Genomic DNA, 17,149 nt, shown 5'->3' with positions numbered 1-17,149 from the left:
TCATTTTTGCATTTCCATTATATATCGATGAATTGTGCAGCCCTACCGTCCATGTTGCACAGTAATCTAGCAAAAATGTGCTCGTACTTTTACCTGTTTGACGGGTAAATTCAGTCCTTTCAGGATGATGTTGCAATCCAATACAACAAGAGCTGAGCCAGGTGCAAGTTTTCATTTGCGTCTGTTGGTTTGTTTGTCAGCAGGTTAATGCAAAAGAACTGAACTGATTTGCACCGAACTTGTTGGAGGGACTGGTCAGAGAAGAACCCATTCCATTTGGTTCAGATCCAGGATTTTTTTATCACATTCCTTAACATTTTCGTGAGTTTCTAAGGAAATAAAGTTTAGATCTTGATGTAAAAAATCACAAATATTGATGATCTTGAGATCTATCAGCTTGTACAACTTAGCAGTGTCCCAGTTCAGGGGCCACATCCTTCTGAGGACACGGTGTTGTGGCCCTACCAGCTGTGCACGCCTTACCGCTGCGTTGCAAAGCGCGGCTGCTGTCGCCAAGCGCGGCTGCTGTCGCCTAGCAACCTTGACAACATGTAACTTTTTATTTTACAAAAACTTGAGCTTTTAAGGTCCTTGGTTTTAACAGTTGTACCGTTAGCTGTTGAACTGAGCTGAATCCCAACACTAACATTTAGAAATGTTTGCTTTCATTACTGGCGTGCGATGAATCTTGGGATGGGTTGTGCTGTTGAGGATCCATGTGTAGGAAATGAAGGCCGCATTTCTCAGCCACAGTCGGTCTTCAGATGCAGCCTCTGAAGGACGCGGCCCCTGAGTTGGGCAAGAATCGGGTTAGACAATCTAACAGATGTGTGTACGATTGTTTGGCCTGGGTGGAGATATGCACCCTACTGGGTACCATTCTGCTTTGAGTGTGTCTTTTGCCAGTCCCCCTATGTCATGGGCATGCTAAACATGCTGGAGTGCTTGGGGGGGGGGGCTCAACAAAGAGTTTAGTTGGTGTCAGGATTTAGTCACGGTTCACCAAGAGAAGCTGCAGTCATGATCTGAAAACCCTTTGCCTGAGGCGAGAATTAAACCTAAGTCTTCATTTTCCTCTGCACAGTTTCAGTATCAAACGGTTTCTCATCCATGTGATCAAGTCGTGGTGAGAGAACCGTGCAGGGGACGGGGTTTGCACTTCAAGAGACCATAAATCATTTTACAAAAACACCACAAGTCCCTTCAGCAGGTACGGCTCCTGAGAACAAAGGCCCTCCACACACATCCGCACAATCCAGTGTGTGTTTGTTTGTCAGTGGTATCCAACCCCCCCCCCCCCCCCGAGTCCAGTCAACATGGAGGCAGACAGAACCACTGAACTCCATTTCACCTGGAGCCTGAGTTTAGCTGCAGGCAATGAGCTATGCTACAGGGAGTGTGTGTGTGTGTGTGTGTGTGTGTGTGTGTGGGGCTGGAGGATATTCTTCCTGGGAGGCTCGCTGAACCTGAATTCTCATTCATTTCACCATCCATACCCACAAGGCCACTGCTATCTGTATTCCCAGACATGCGTCCGTACCTCAGAGGCTGACAGGATCTGTGTTTTCTGCTCCTTACACCTCAAAGACTTCAGGTGGATGGACTTCCCATTGCTCAGGTGTAAATCTTTCATGTTTGCAGTTGTCTGAGCTTAAAGAACTTGTCTGCGCAGCAGCTGTTGTCGCTCACAGTTTGTATCAGTCATCTGCTTTTTTTATTCCACTGAGACAGTTTCTGAAATTAGATGCTTTCATAATGATTGATGCAGCACGATGAAAGCATAGGGATGGTACTTTCTGTGTGCATTAAAGCCACTAAATGCATAATTCAGTGGCCTAAATGCACACTAAATAATGCATTACAGGCAGTGTCCATATTTTTTTTTATTCTTTCCAGTTAATTTCACACTGACCTCATTAAGTCTGCTGCAAAAGCATCCAAATTACAAAAGCACACCAACATTTATTTGAACCAAACCAATAAAAAGACTTGTGCCATGATAATAGCACTGGGATATAAAGACATGTAGAAATTAAAGAATGGACAAAAAAGTGCAGTTTGTATCATGTAATGTACAGAGGCCTCACTAACAGGTAGAAAGAGGGTGAGACTCGGGTCACCAGGAAGATGTGAGGAGACGCTTCTCATCTCACCTGAATCTGACAGTTAAACAATGTCTTATAACCACAAGCTTCACACCTGACCTGCAGGTTCACAGTTAAAATGGAGGTAAATAAAAAGGTCTTCATAATCCTAACCTTGACTTTGATTCTGTTTCTCTGTCAAACTGAAGATTCAAGAAGTCCATGTTACCCAACCTATGGGATGGGGCCCACTAGTGGGCCGCGAAGGTATTGCAAGGAGACCAACAAATTATTTGCAAAGCAGCAGCAAAAAGCAATATATATATATATATATATATATATATATATATATATAAATATATATATATATATATATATATATATATATATATATATATATATATATATATATATATAAAAATGATGTTTAAAAACAAAACAAGTTTTAAAACTCAGCAACTCAACATTAAACTAAAAAGAAAAATTGAGCCTCCCCTGTTTTCAGATCAGTCCTGAATGTTCAGTCATTATCAATGAAATAAAAAGTGCTCTGAGAACATGTTATTTGGCCTCTGTATTGTTCGGGTGGTCGGATGTGGGCTGCCAACATGTTTTTCAATTGGGCCATGAGTTGGAAAAGGTTTGGAACTACTGTAATAGATTCATCTGTGTTGTAAATGTTCACAATTATATAATATATTGTTGTTGTACTTGTTATTCTAGCTGTTGAGACCTAAACCTATTAAACTCTTGATTTTCACTCTCAGAATGGTCCCACTTTTTCACACTGTCCTGAAGGCATCACATGAACATCCTGTTTCAGCTCGTTCCCACACTGTGTTGCAGTCACACAACATGATATTTACACTGCGACAAATCAGTTCTGTGTTTTCATGTCTGCAGCATCAGATGAAAATATTTTACACTGCTTTGGTTATTATGTTGTTTACATTTCCAAGTTGTTTAATGGGGCATGTACAAGACGCTGTCTGCCCACTTTTATTTAAAATGTAGCTCTCTGGGTTTGAATCCATTATGTGCCCTTCACCTCTTTGGCCCTGGGGACCTGCAGACCTGTCTGTCAGTTGACTCAGGTTCCAAACTTCAGGAGAAGGGAACAGAGAAACATTTCTGTTTTCTACGTTGCTGCCCTGTGAATTAGCAGATAACTGAGTTCACTGTTGTTTCTGCTGTCATGACTATAGACAAGTTGTTTCTATTTTTTCCATCACCTGCCTCCTGGGGCGCGATGGCAGGTCCTGTACGATGACTGGCTGCCTTTCTGCTGAGCAGCTTTGATCATTTTGTCACGTCAGATCAATCAAAACATCAAGGACAGCAGGAAGTGCAGATGATGGCTCAGTGTGTTTCAGTGAAGCCGCCGGGTCCAGAGACAAAGACCTGCTAACAAGCCAGTTGACTTCAGGACTCGGCTCAGTCAGACTTTATTATCTGACAGTGTAAACACATTAGATAGACGTTGCTGTGTTTGATGTTAATGTCTGAACCTTTTACTGTTGTTATCACAGTGAACAAAGTCAGTTACTTTTTCTGTCTCCTGGCATCGTTCGTATTGTCAACAACCTGAGGCCTCTTCTTCCTCCAGACAAACACCTCTGAGAATCAGTTGACTCTAGCAACTGAACAATCATCAGGTGGTTTTAAAGGTGCTGAAGTATAACTGACTTGTCTCCTTTCAACTCTTCATCGCTTTGAAAAACTTTTTTTAGCATCTTTCAGCTCATTGCTTTGGTTTTTACAACCCATATCCTCAACGTCATGGTTCAGGGAACGTCCATATGAAAAATAACCTCAGCCGGGGCTCACCTGGTAGGGCAGATACTAATAGGATTTAGTCCTGACAGTGGAGACCAGGGTTCAGGTCTCTCTAACTGCAGCTACCAAAACAAAAGCAAAAACTGCCCAAAAAAAATGATTGAAAATAAAATTGATGTTTTATCGCATAGGGAAAAACTATAATCATTTGCTTCTCATGTAAAAGACTGAATCAGTCTGACTGATACTGATGACGCCCCAACCCAGAAAATACAACTTTACCAGATCACAATTAGCAGGTTGTAATTTTTTCATTCCCTGTTTCTACTTTTCTTAGAAGGTTTATGGATAGAATGTGTTACATGCTGTACAGATTTTAAAGCCTATTGAGGCAAATTTGTGATTTTGTTAAATTAGACCGACATCTTCACTTTCTTTAACACGAGATAGTAAATGTAAAGTCTCAAGAATATTATCACTGCGGCTCTGATCTTTGCACCTCTAATCACTGGTTGTAGTTTTGCTTTATTGTTGTCTGAAAGACGTTGGTGGTTGTCAGATAAGCACCTTAATGGTAAATGTTCGCCCTGATTTCAGAACCTAAAACGCGTTGCGGAGGTGTGGATGGACGAATACGCCGAGTACATCTACCAGCGTCGGCCCGAGTACCGCCACCTGTCGGCGGGCGACATGACGGTGCAGAAGGAGCTGAGGAACCAGCTCAACTGCAAGAGCTTCAAGTGGTTCATGAGCGAGGTGGCCTGGGATCTGCCCAAACACTACCCGCCGGTGGAGCCCCCTGCTGCTGCCTGGGGAGAGGTACAGTCAGGCCCTCGCACCTTAAACACAGTAACCAACTCGTGGAAAACTAGATCAAGACCGAAGTGATGAACCAGACATCTGAGGCTGTTTCCTCTCACCTTCCTCTGAAATATTTTTTTTATATTTTGGTTTGAGGGAGAATTTTGTTCTGAAGATAATTTGAGTCTATGTCGTTACATAACTTACATTCAGTGGTTTGGTTGCTGGTATGGACAAAACTAGATGATACGACATGAAATCAAATATTTAGCATCACATTTTCTGAAACATCAAACTTTCACATCTCAGAAAAAAAAACATTTGTCTTAAATCAATTAAAGCTTTGGTTTCTCAGATGCTGAACGTTTACACTGATTCTTATTGTGAACTGTGAAATCCAGAAAAAGCAGAACAAACATTATTCAGTGTTTTATAAGTGATTATTTTTGATTAAAAATTATTTCAGTATAACCATCAAACTAAAAGATCATTAGTAACAGTTTCTAAAATAACTGTAATGCCTTTAATATTAATAATAATGCTCATAATAGTAATAATAATATGCATCATATCAGAGATGAATAGAGGATGAAAGCTTCATCTGTGCTGACTAACAGCTGAATGCCCCTTGTGTCCTCTGTGTTTATGTGTCTTTGTGTGCGTCGTAGATCCGTAACGCGGGCAGCGGCATGTGTATGGAGAGCAAACACTTTGTGTCGGGGACTCCCATCCGCCTGGAGAGCTGTGTGAAGGGACGGGGCGAGGTGAGCTGGAGCCACGGACAGGTGAGCGGCAGGTTTATCTACAAATAAACAGCCTCGCTCTTGAAAATCTGCTTTGAATAAAAGTGAATAAATTTAGAGTCAGACCGTGTTTAAAGGAACTGAGTTAAAACGAATGCAGAAGACACAACCGTGACCCTGTCAAACAGGAGGATATTGATATTTAGTGAATTGATATCAAGTGAATGTAGTGAATCACTGCTTCAAGCACATAAACAATTATTATACAGTGTGTTGGTTCTTATATGACATTTTCAAGGTAACATTATATGGTTTAGTATTTTCTCGACTGAGTGGGGGATTCAAGTCCCCTCAGGTTCATTATACAAGAAAACTCTTCTGCCAGAGACACACTGGATGCGCGGCGGGTGCTGCCATTGCTGATCTGCTGCAGAAAAACACGCTTTATGTTTGCAGGACACTTTAATGTTGGATTTTTCTTCCATTTTTAATTAGTGTCTGAATTATTTTTGACAGAAAATGTCTCTAAAATGCCTCTGTCTCCACATGCAGCTGCTGAATCAGTTAAAAAATATATGTATGATGATGAAATGACATCAATAGGTCTTTTGTGTCTATTTTTGCTGCAACATGCATGTGTCAGGTGTGAAAAAGAGGAGAGATGTCGAATCTCTAGATTACACCACATGGGAGACGTGCATCTCGTGCAGGCAGTGTGTCCACTCTCATCCGTTAACCTGGACGCCAAAATGAAAACCAAGATGCTCTGCAGCCGCCACGCACACGAGACGCATCCAGTGTGTCTCCGGCCTTAGAAGACTTCCCTTCATAGCTGCCTCTTATTTTTTCCATGTCTTTCGTTTACCTCTGCGGTGGCGGCAGCCACAGCTGATGGCGTTTTTTGGTTATGCACATGTCCCGTTCTTGTTAACACAATATCTCAGTAACGCCACAAGAGAACTTCTTCAAATTTGCTAGATAGATCCTTAGTAATTGTATTTCTTCTTGTAAACACACATAAACGTCAGATGCACTTCGACAGACGCACAAACAACACACACACAGCTTCATTATCTTTGCATTGTTCTGAAGGAGTCTGTTTGTTCTCCAACGTCACAGTCGAAGATCTTTAAGCCGAGCTCGTAATGCAGCCTTAATGGATTGAATGTCCCCTTTTGTTTCTGCAGCAGATATACGGCACCTCAGTGCTCTGACAGTTTAATTGCTTTAATCTGAAGATGCATTGTAGTTTAATCTGTGTCACAGTTACAATCTGTGTTCAGTGCCGGCGAGAAATGGATTCGCTGCAAATCACAGGAGGCTCTGGCTGCCGTCATTGTCAGGGCTTTTTGATTTGGTTCAAGAGGAGCAGAAAGTCTATGTGAGCCGCACAAGCGATGGCCAGTAGGACAACGATGATGATCAAAACTCAAATGTCTGTTTTATATTGGAAGATAAAAGAGCCATCAACAGAGCCATGAGGAGCTGGACTCATTCTAACAACTGTAAAAATGAGGGACCGTGTTTTATTCTAAAAATCTTTACCTGAAAAAATGTAATAAAAGCACAAGAATATGACTCAGTAAAACTGATGCAGATACATTAAATACGTGTGTAATCAGAAATACTTTACAGCTAGTTAGGCTCAGTGAAACTAAATACAAAAATCCTGATTTTACGTGAAAGCAACATCCTGCCTGATTACAGCTTCAGAATCACATCACATCCGTCCTGACTGCTCTGCTCATCGTGAGTTTTACAGTTTCGAGATAAACAGATAAGGACACTGACAAACAATTAGATAAGTGGACGACCATTAAGGACGTCATCAATCACAGTGTCGTGAAGGTCTCCAGTGAAGTGAGTCATCATGATGCTGTTGCAGATGAACAGATGATGATGATGATGATGATGATGATGATGATGATGATGATGATGATGATGATGATGATGATGATGATGATGATGATGATGATGAGAAAATGCTGCTTCAGGCTCTAATGATGACTGAAGCTGTTACTGAGCAAGGACAGCACACACGGCAGAGGCAGAACGTATATCATAACATACCATATATTATAGTATGATGTGTATTAGTGCATTTATTGCACATTTTATGGTGGAGGGTTAGGGTTTGAAACATGGAAATAAATTCTAACTTACGCGTTGATATTATCATGGTTGTAATAAAAATATGTTCATTAAAGTTCCTGTATTTTAGAGTTTTCTGCTGTTTTATCTGAAGTGTTGATATCCGTCAGAAGATATATTTGGTTTGAAGAACCAAAAACTATCTCAGTGTAGTTTTACATCTCCTCTCTCAGGCTTCTCTCTGGAGCTCAGAAGAGAGGATCTGAGCCTCTCTTGACTGTTTTATGAGTGATCAAATAATAATACAGCAGGTTTCAGGTAAACACTCAGAGAAACCAAATCCTGCAAGGTTGTATAGTGGGTCCAGGTGGGCGGGGCTTGGGGCAAGGCTGAGGGCAGTGACTGCCTTGTTGTGACATCACAAAGTCACAGAAGTCCTGACAGCTGGTTTTAAGGCTCAGTTTCTGAATACAGGCTGTGTGCATTTCTCTGTGGACTGAGGCTTTGATACTTTCACAGTATTAATATAGAACCTAGACCTGCTTTATAATCACAAACACATGGACATCTACCTTTAGACTGTGTGGACCTTTAATACAGACACATGACCACATGAATTATATATGTGTATTATTCTTTGATCGTTTTTTATGAATGTAAATCAGTCGTCCTCAAATCTCAAAAACACCAGATTGATACACAGACTAACACTTAACAACTTGATCTAAGTCTGACAAAACAACTGTTGCTGTTTTCAACTAAAAGGCTGTTAAAAAAAGCCACTGTTTACTACCTGCTCAGCAGCAAACAGCAGACACACAGTTAAAGAGCAGCTGGTGAACAAAGTGGAGCATTTAGCAGCTAAAGATCCAGATTTTTCCCTCAGGAGCTGTTGGAGACCAAACACGGAGCTAAAGGAGAGTGAATATGAACAGATACATGACATGAATAATGATGTTGCTTTTATAACTGCTGGATGTGAAAATAAGTTGTTTGGGCAAAAGGTTGCTTGATAAAATATTGATAAGATAAGATAAGATGGCCTTTATTAGTCCCACAGTGGGGAAATTCACAGTGTTACAGCAGCAAAGTGGCAGTGCAGAGAACAGGAAAGCTGCAGAAACTGCAATAACAAATATTTAGAACGATAAATAATAACAATATAATAATGTACTAAATATATAGATACAAAAAATTAAATATTTACAACAACTGATGTTGTGTTCATTTGAGCTCTATACAGTCAGTAAGAGTGAAATTCTTGTACATGCTATGATGTTTTCAGCTTTCATACAGCTCCAGTGTTATGTACCTTGGAAAATGACTACCCTCGATTTTCCTACAAAATAGAAAATACCTTAGTTTGATAAAATGGGATGTGTTATTATCCACAGAGGCTGCACTGACTTGTGATCTTCAGACGAACACTCCAAGAGACAAACATCCACACTTACATTTAATGATCAATTTTAATAGGCAGCACAACACTGAGCCACTAACAAGTGGAAAGGCCACAACACTCAGATTTCCAACAGTCGAAGGAACCTTGACATTTTTGAATTTTCCTCAACAACTTTAGAAAAGGAAATTGCTATAAAAGAGTTTTAATTATCTTCTGCCAGTGAAACTGAGTGTGAGGTCAAAACCAGAGTCTAAAGGGGAGAAGCAGGATTAAATTCATCTATCAAGAATGGAAAAGTGCCAGTTAAATACTGCCGGTTGAGACAAAAAATGTTGTCCTGTTTTCACTGTGTTTTACTTTAAAAGAACACAAATAGGTCTAATTTTCAACTGGAGCACACAAAACATATTCTGGTTCTTTATAGCCTGGTGGGGGTTGTGTAATTAGTGGTCAGACCACAGTTCACTGGAGCTGGACTGCAACAGCGGGGCCAGCCCTACAAACTGGAATGTCACTGACTGACTGACTGACTGACTGACTGATCATACATCCAGTATTTGGCCACCACAGCTGCTCAGGAGCGGTGTAGTGCTTCCAGTACTGCCAAAACTGCCTCTAATAAAAGGCTGTTATGTTCTGGAGTTGAGGTAAATAAATGCTAAACTGTTGAGGATCCAGGACAATAGCTGTGCTCTGTGTGAGAGAGAACATAAGAAAGATATTCTGTCGCTTCTAACTTTCTGTCTGAGTGATCATTTTACAGTAAATACAGCTGAAATCACAGCTGAGTCTTCGTCTTTAACTTATGTGTTTGGTGATTTTGTCAGACGGCATCACAGTTATAAAATCAGGATTTGACCATAGCCAGTCCAGCCATATACTCGGTTCTCACGTAGTCTTGTTTTGTGTGTTCCCTGCAGGTGTTTACATTCGGCTGGAGGGAGGACATCCGGGTGGGCGACCCCATGCACACTAAAAAAGTCTGCTTTGATGCCATCTCCCACAACAGCCCAGTCACTCTGTACGACTGTCACGGGATGAAGGGCAACCAACTGTGGCGCTACAGGAAGGTACGGGAGAGGAAATAAGACACTGGCTTCAAAGACCGAACCATAGACAGATTTTAGAAGCAGAAAGACGAGACAGAAATGATGCAACAAAATAAAAAACACACACACTTCATATTTATTTCTTACTCAAAATATGTAATATATGAATTCAATACATAAGAACTTCAATAAGAACAGGAATCAAGTGATTTCTGATCATATCACAGCAGTTCAGTCTTAAATCAGTAACACTTCAAACTCCCTCATGGAGTCTTTATAAGCAGGAAAGACACTTAATGATAAGCTGTTTATAACAGTAGTTCTTAAAGTGGGGTCTGGGGACCCCCAGGGGTCCTTAAGGGAGTCCACAGCAAATTTAATTTTCATGGGTTTCAAACACTTGAAACCCATGAATCTGTCAATTACAACTTCTCCTATGAAACCTCTCTTATTATGAGAGTGAATAATTATCTGTAAATAAGTAAGTACTTTATCAGTGAATGTGAAAAATAACTACAATCAATCAATGTAACTGACATTACTGATATTCAGAAGAAACATCTATATACAACATAAAGACATTTTATTATTACAACTATATTATATTTTCAATCATTTCATTATTAGATGTTTCACAGAAGGGAAATAAAGTTGGTGAGAAATACATTACAAAACATTTCATTTCAAAGATTAATTGGTTATGCTGCTTATAAATGGAGGAGGTTAGAGTAAAGTGCTGTCCTGAGGGGCGACCCGATACCCGAGTGGGCGTTAAAAGCCCAAAGCAGCAGGTCCCTGGTTCGACTTCCAGCTGGACCATTTACTGCACGTCACTACATGCCCATCTCACTCCCCATGTTTCCTGTGTCTACACTGCCGCTGTCAAATAAAGGCAAAAAATAATTCAAGAAAAAAAAATCTTCAAAATCCTGAATTCTTGGGTGTCAGAATGTCATTGAATGCGCCACCAAAACTGTGCAAATGGTCCCTGCAGGCAACTGTATCACCACAGGAGGATTCTGTGGTGGAATAAAAACTGTAATTTGTAGAAAACTGGGTAATTCTGGGGCTGGATGGAAATTTTTTAAATGAAAAATGTCTCTTTTGACCATCCTTCCTGTTTCTCTCTCTCTCTCTCTCTTCGCCCTCCAGGATAAGAGTCTGTATCACCCCGTCAGTAACAGCTGCATCGACAGCAGCCCGAGCGAGCGCCGAATCTTCATGAACACGTGCAACCCCTCCTCCCCCAGCCAGCAGTGGCTGTTTGAGAGAACCAACGCCACCGTGCTGGAGCACTTCAACCAGGGGGGCGCCAACTGAGGGCCCCGCGGCATCTGAGAGAAAGGACTCATGACGCACACAGACATGGGTCTGCTGCTGCTCCTGCTGCTGCTGCTGCTGCTGTGAAATGGGGGGGTTTTACATTTACTCTGGTTCCCCCGGTTACCTGGCACTGAGGTGACAGCTGTTTCTCTTTGGGGTGCTCAGAGTGAGGCAGGATGGGATACTGTGGAGGGGAGTTGGTTAAACACATCAGTTGGAAGAAAAACTGAGTTCAGCTGTGACTGATGGGTTTGTGTTTAAAAGTGACTTTGTGTGAGAGAAAAAAAATTTCTGCCGTGTTGTGAGACTGGGTCTGTCTACTTCCTGATTTTGCTGTTGATTGGTTATCTGACATTCCTCTCTTCTCTTTTGTCTGTTTAAAATTTTCTCTGCCTTTATCTGTTGCTTTTCTCTCCCTGCTTGTTTTTTTCCCTCTCTCTCACCTCTGTCTATCCACCTTTATCCTCTGTCTCCATCTCTTCCCCCTCCTGTCTCTCCTGCTCTGCCTCCGCCTGCACGTCCATCTCTATCTGCCTGCATGACTGCACCTTTGCCCACCTTCTCCATTCTCCCTCTCAAATCCCCTTATGTGTCTCTGGCTCTGACAACCTCCCTCGGGGGGGGGGGGGGGGGGGGGACTCATGCTGAGCCAAAGTCATCCTGACACCTGGGTGAAGCCAGGCAGAACCACTCTGAAAATCACCTGGTGAATTGATTCTCCTTTACAACCCTTATCCACCCTCTGTTCCCTCCCTCATCCTTCCCTCATGCATGCCCCACCCCCCCACCCCCCCACCCCCCACCCCCCACACGGATGGCTTCTAGTTTCTCTTGGTTTACTCTCCTGATAAAGAAAGTGGGAGGGAAAGAGACGGGCCTGTTGCACTGCCCCCTCCCTCGCTCTTTTTTCTCCCCTTGCTGTATTCGCTCGCTGGTCTGTCACTGTGCCCCGTTCTTTTATTCCTCAGAGGCCGGCGCTTTCTAACACCAGGGTTTGTGGAAGCCAACTATTACTGGCTAAGGGCTTGTTTGTTGTTATGGTAGTGATGGTGGGTGGTGGGTGGTGGATGGTGGGTGGTGGGGGTGGGGGCGGGGGCTGCTGTCACACCTCTCAGAGTCTCCGGCCGGCTCGCTGTATGCCCTTTGCTGCTCCCCAATCAGCCGCTGGAGCGACCTCGTCACAGTCGGTCGAGCGTGGGGGGTCACGTCCCGGCGCCTGCCTGCCTGCCTGGCTGGCTGGCTGGATGACTACCTATGTGACTGGCCGGACTAGCTGATTCACAGCAGGGGCCGTCTGATTGGCCAGTCACCGAGCTGACACATCACTTTAGCGTACAGTGCGAGCAGGAGGAGACGAATGGGGGGGATTACTGTGGATGGACTCGCCAAGGTAGCTCGACTGTGGGGGTTTTAAATGCATAAAGCACTTGAGTAATGATAAACTTGAACGAAATCTTAGTGCCTTGTTGGAAGAGGACTAGATGTTGGTGTGTGTGTGTGTGTGTGTGTGTGTGTGTGTGTGTGTGTGCGCGTGTGTGTGCGGTCCAAAACGACCAGAGAAGCGTAGGGAACAATTCACTCAGTTCAGAAAGTGACTTTTCTTAAAACCTTGAATCTTGAAGGGTTCTCCTGAGTCTCTCGTGGAGGTGAACATGAATTGAGGTGGACTGTGGTGCGGGACATCGAAGGCACCACTGGCTTTGTGACTTTATGGCTTCTTAAATGAACACACACATTAACTGCTGGCTGTGAATAGAGCTGAAGGGACTTTGGTTTTCCACCATATTTGCTCCTGCCTTGAAAACTCCAGCCCTAAGAAGACCTTTGTTGTATTTTAAATCACATGATGCTGTGTGTTGTTTTTTCCCACCTGTTCAATCCAAAGTCTTATTACAGGAAAGGGAACTGTTGTTGTTTACCACCTTTTTTAACCCCCTTTTGTTTTTATTTTTTTTAAATTAAATGTTCTTTCATCTTTTCTTTTGATCCTGTTGTTCAGCTGATGATGATTTTGTTTGAATTCCTGTTCGACGTGATGTTCTGGTCTTGCGCCTGGTCCCGCTCCCTAATCCAACTTTGTGAAGCAGAGCTATGTACAGTTTGTGCCATTTTACTCATCAGGTCCAAGTGTCGTTCTGTGGTAGAATTTAACCAGTCAGTCGTAGACAAAAACCAAACATCACTAATTCTTACTTACCTTAGTGGAGGTATCTGTTTAGTCACAGAGAGGGCTCGTTTGGCCCTGTTCACACCAGGTATTAACGTCCTTCTCAGGTGATCTGATCACAAGGGGACAGCTCTAAGTTCAGGTGTGAACGCACCCAGGATGCATTAAGGAGGCGTTTGAGATCCAATCTCTCAGACAGTAGACGCTCAGATGCAGTGTCAATGCAAATACGTCCTCGGCCACATATAAAATATTAACCGTTTGTGTGAAATTTTGTCATAATTGCTGAGTGAAGTCTGGAGTTATGGCTAAAAAAGTGTTTGATGAGGTCGCATTAACCTTTGACCTTTGACCAAAGTCTTATCAGTTCTTCCTTGAGTCCAAGCGGACATTTGTGCTAAATTTGAAAAAGGTGCGGTGTTACTGAGATATCCTGTCCATGAGAATGGGACAGATGAACTTGGGGACAGACGGACAATCCAAAAAATAATATATCTCCAGCTCTGGCTGTCGCCGGCGCGGAGGCATAACAACCTGATTTCAGTGCAGATGGTCACTGGAGGCGCATGTGGAGACATTTTAAAGCCAGATGTGAATGTTCTTAGAGCTGACCGCTTGTGAGTAGATCACTGAAGACGCATGTTAATGCAGGTCTGAACAGGGCCACCGAGGACCTTTGAGTGTGCAGATTGAAACCAGATGTTCCAATGAAACATTTAACATCAAGAAATAGATGTGGCTTTATCACAGATTCCATCATTATCAATGAAACTAGGCCTGGGCTGATATTGGATAGTATCAAATATTTACCACCATATGTGACGTGTCATAATAAGAAAAAATTATCATTTTCCTTCCTCCTGCAATTCTGTTGTGATTTTTGTATCAAGATATTACATTTTGGATATTACCCAAACCTAATTCAAACATCCATAAACATGTGTCATAAACATGAATCTCTCAGACAAATGCAAATCATCAGAAGTAATTACATGGAGCTGTGGCTGTGGTGATGTTTATATTTTTATCCTGTTTTTACCAGTCTCTACATATTCAAATCATAATTTAACTTTAAGACTCAAAATTCAGAAAAGCTACAGTGAGATTATCCAGCAGTGACAATGGAAAATGTTTAAATTATATTTGGTTATCAGGCAACATTCATCATAAAATAGAAATGTGTTATTACAGAGTAAGATTCAGTACACACTGGCTGACTGGATTTATAGTTGGTACTTAAACACACCACAACACGAAAGAGGCTGGACAGTCGATGTTTTAACCCTCTGGAAGCTGCCAGGCGGCCACACTCAATGAATAGATGCGGACTTGTGACAGTAAGATGGGTCCATTAGATTAAAAGCTGAAAAGGTCTTTCTCATGAAACTGGCTCAGTCATTATTCCATTAGCTAATTGTAACGTCATGATATTCTTTAAACGTGTCAATCAAGTGTCTGCTTTACTTTCCCATTCAATTTTTCATCTGCTTCAGAAGGTTTTAATTGATCCAAAGTGGATCTAAAAAAGGTAATTACCAGTATATGTATAACTTTTTTTCCCCCTGTGTTTTATAGATGTTATTATAAATGTGGCAGCCCATGCATCATGTCTGTCTATGATCTATGATTTGGGCAATAAATGAGTCTCACGCCTCATTTATTTTGTATAAAAATTATCAGAATCACTCACCTGTCTCAGTCTGTGGTAAAATCCAGATTTTGCACTCCAGTTAGTTCAGTTCAGTTCAGGGTTTCTTCTGTGTCTCTTTCTCCCTGACCTTCAAGCTTCACGCCTGGACAGCTTGTACATTGTCAGGTTGTTAAGAGGTGACTGGGAATTGCTGCCTCAGACCACTGAGTCACTGCTGTAGCCAAGTTTCCACTACAGCACTGAACAGGACCACACGTCTGACCTTTACACGCCCTGATACGGTTACATTTCCTACATTTCTTCTGTCCCTCGATGCATAGTCACAGTAACAGTGTTTTAAGACAAAGTCCTGTTTGGATCAGTGTTGCATTCTCGACTGTTCTTGACTTTATGGTGAAGGACAAACACTGTATTTGTGGACAAAGTTGGTGGATACACACGGCAACATTTTGGGCTGAAATAAGACACTGGTTCAGATATGAAGAGCTTTGTTTTTACCTGTAGTTAAAAAGAGTGATGGAGACACCATAAAAGTCTCTGTTCTTGTTCTTTATTTCCCACATCTCTCCTGCAGAACACTTTGATAACATCTGGTTTGCTCTGACTCAGATGGCAGAATTGTCAAAATAACAACTTGTGGACCATAAAGGATTCCAGTTCATTAAACCTTCAGCATCTGAATCAAACTTAACAGCCACACAACAGTCAGTTCAGGGGCTAAAGCGATCAAAGATGACTAATTGATCAATCTTGTATTAATAATTAATCAAAAAGACTACATGTAATATGAAAGGGGGGTTGCCCACAGCAACAAATCCACAGACCATCCAAGTCAAACTCTGCAGCTCGACAGAGCATTTTAGCCTCTTTTAGCCCACAGTTTTGGTTTCATGGCACATTTACTCTTTCAGTCTCAGCAATTTCAATCTTTGTTCAGAGGCAGCCCTGCTCCGCACCATAGACTGTAAATAAAGATGGACGTCGCCTCTGTGACATCACCCACAGGTTTCTAAAGAGCAGTTTTGAAGCTTGGAGTGAGCTGCTCCACTGTCGCCATCTTGGCACTGCCTGACTCCGCCTAACTCCCAGTTAATCCAAAAATAAGCCGAGTCCAGCATGTGTGGAGCTGAGACTTTGGTCCATGCCACTTTGTGACAAGCTTATGCTCACCAACCTGTCACTGAAAGCGGCCACACCCTCAATTAAGCAAAACTTTAAGCCTTGACAAATTTAAATGGGTGAGTAAAAATTTTCCCCCCATACAGTAGTCATGGAGGATTACTAGGCTGTAAACACATTTATTTCTGCTGTAAAGTTGGACATTTTAACATGGGAGTCTATGGGGACTGACTCACTGTTGGAGCCTCAACTGACCACTGCAGTTTTTGGAACTTCCCATGTTGGCTTCATTTTTCAGCACCAGAATTTGCCACCAAAGAGCAGACAGGTTGAATCACAACAGGTTGAATCACAATTTGTTATCACTGGTGAAAACAAAGGAACATTTAACAGCTAAAATAGAAGATATTTTTTTCAGGAGTTGGTGGAGACCAAAACTGAGCTGAAAGAAGAATCTATATTTGACGCGTCTGCTGGATGTGTCAGACAGATGTTTGCTAACATGTTAGCCACAATAATGTTATTAGGTGATCATGTCAGGGCTGTGTCTGAAAGCTTGTTGTGGGGCCAAAAAATATCAATAAATACAGCTTTAATTCTAGTTCATTAAGGAGTTTGATTACCTCTGCTTCACTGTCAGCGCTTGTCTTTTTTAAATACAGCTCGTTGGTTCAGTCAGTCCAACTCTTTTTATTTGAGTCCAATCAAAAAAAAAAAAAAAGAAGAAACAAGAAACTCTGATTCTGTTTGAATCAACAAGAACAGATGAAGGTGATCCTGAACTGTTCTGCGCGACTGGTCCAGGGGGATTTGGAGCAAACTAGATGATGTCAAAGTGTTTAGGAACCTGTGTCCCATTACTCAGAATCCATCTTCGAAACAACTATTTACAGGACTGTTCATCTGAGCTTTAGAAAAGAGGAAATCAATCAAGTTTCACTGC

At 42.0% G+C, this 17,149-nt stretch overlaps 1 protein-coding gene across 1 annotated transcript in view; it reads left to right on the top strand.

The window, feature by feature from the left end:
* The window catches only part of LOC139637261 (polypeptide N-acetylgalactosaminyltransferase 10-like), a 92,369-nt gene extending 75,439 nt beyond the window's left edge, over positions 1–16,930 (top strand). Inside the window, exons 9-12 of the mRNA XM_071505822.1 lie at positions 4,458–4,679; positions 5,330–5,446; positions 9,818–9,967; positions 11,099–16,930. Coding sequence (XP_071361923.1) covers positions 4,458–4,679; positions 5,330–5,446; positions 9,818–9,967; positions 11,099–11,266 — 657 coding nt within the window. The 3' untranslated portion in view covers positions 11,267–16,930. The remainder of the gene's footprint in view (positions 1–4,457; positions 4,680–5,329; positions 5,447–9,817; positions 9,968–11,098) is intronic.
* Positions 16,931–17,149: the final 219 nt, after the last annotated feature.

The sequence above is a fragment of the Trachinotus anak genome, unplaced genomic scaffold (genome assembly GCF_046630095.1).
Source record: "Trachinotus anak isolate AG129_WGS33_773 ecotype Australia unplaced genomic scaffold, CSIRO_AGI_Tana_v1 ptg000020l, whole genome shotgun sequence".
Lineage (NCBI taxonomy): Eukaryota > Metazoa > Chordata > Actinopteri > Carangiformes > Carangidae > Trachinotus > Trachinotus anak.
Note: the sequence above shows the minus strand (reverse complement) of the source record. Positions and strands in the feature narration are given on the sequence as shown.